General features: G+C 37.0%; 1 protein-coding gene across 1 annotated transcript in view; it reads left to right on the top strand.

Moving 5' to 3' along the window:
• Window positions 1–140: 140 nt before the first annotated feature.
• Window positions 141–494, top strand: part of SARC_03482 (hypothetical protein) — a 1,800-nt gene continuing 1,446 nt past the window's right edge. Inside the window, exon 1 of the mRNA XM_014302748.1 lies at window positions 141–384. Coding sequence (XP_014158223.1) covers window positions 150–384 — 235 coding nt within the window. The 5' untranslated portion in view covers window positions 141–149. The remainder of the gene's footprint in view (window positions 385–494) is intronic.

Below are 494 nucleotides of genomic sequence, written 5' to 3'. Positions count from 1 at the left end.
TATGACTATCTTGGGGTGTATTTAAGGCTAAGTTCTGAAAGTATTCTTACTCCCACCTACCCATATACATCGATCTAATGTATAGGTATTGAAGGCTAAGTCCTTAAGTACTTATACTCCCATTCACCCATATACATCAATCTTAGGGTATGGGAGTCGAAAGCAAGTTTCTTGAAGAGGCCCTAGGTGCACCCTGGACGCTATCGACTTCTCAGCAACCGCAGTCCCAAACCAATTTGTGGGACAAGAGTATGACTCTGGCTTACTTTGCACCTGGCGGGGGTTTTGGACCGGTATCTGATAAGGGTTATGGGGTGTCATATATGGTGCTGGACGAGTATATTTTCTTCCATGTGACCTCTAAGAAATCCAGCGGCAATACAGGTATGGTTTGATATATATATATATATATATATATATATATATATATATATATATATGTATATATATATGTATATTTGTCTATATAAATATATATAGATATCACAGTATAT

The sequence above is a fragment of the Sphaeroforma arctica genome (assembly GCF_001186125.1).
Source record: "Sphaeroforma arctica JP610 unplaced genomic scaffold supercont1.177, whole genome shotgun sequence".
NCBI classification, from domain to species: Eukaryota; class Ichthyosporea; order Ichthyophonida; genus Sphaeroforma; species Sphaeroforma arctica.
This window is presented reverse-complemented; position numbering and strand designations above follow the sequence as displayed.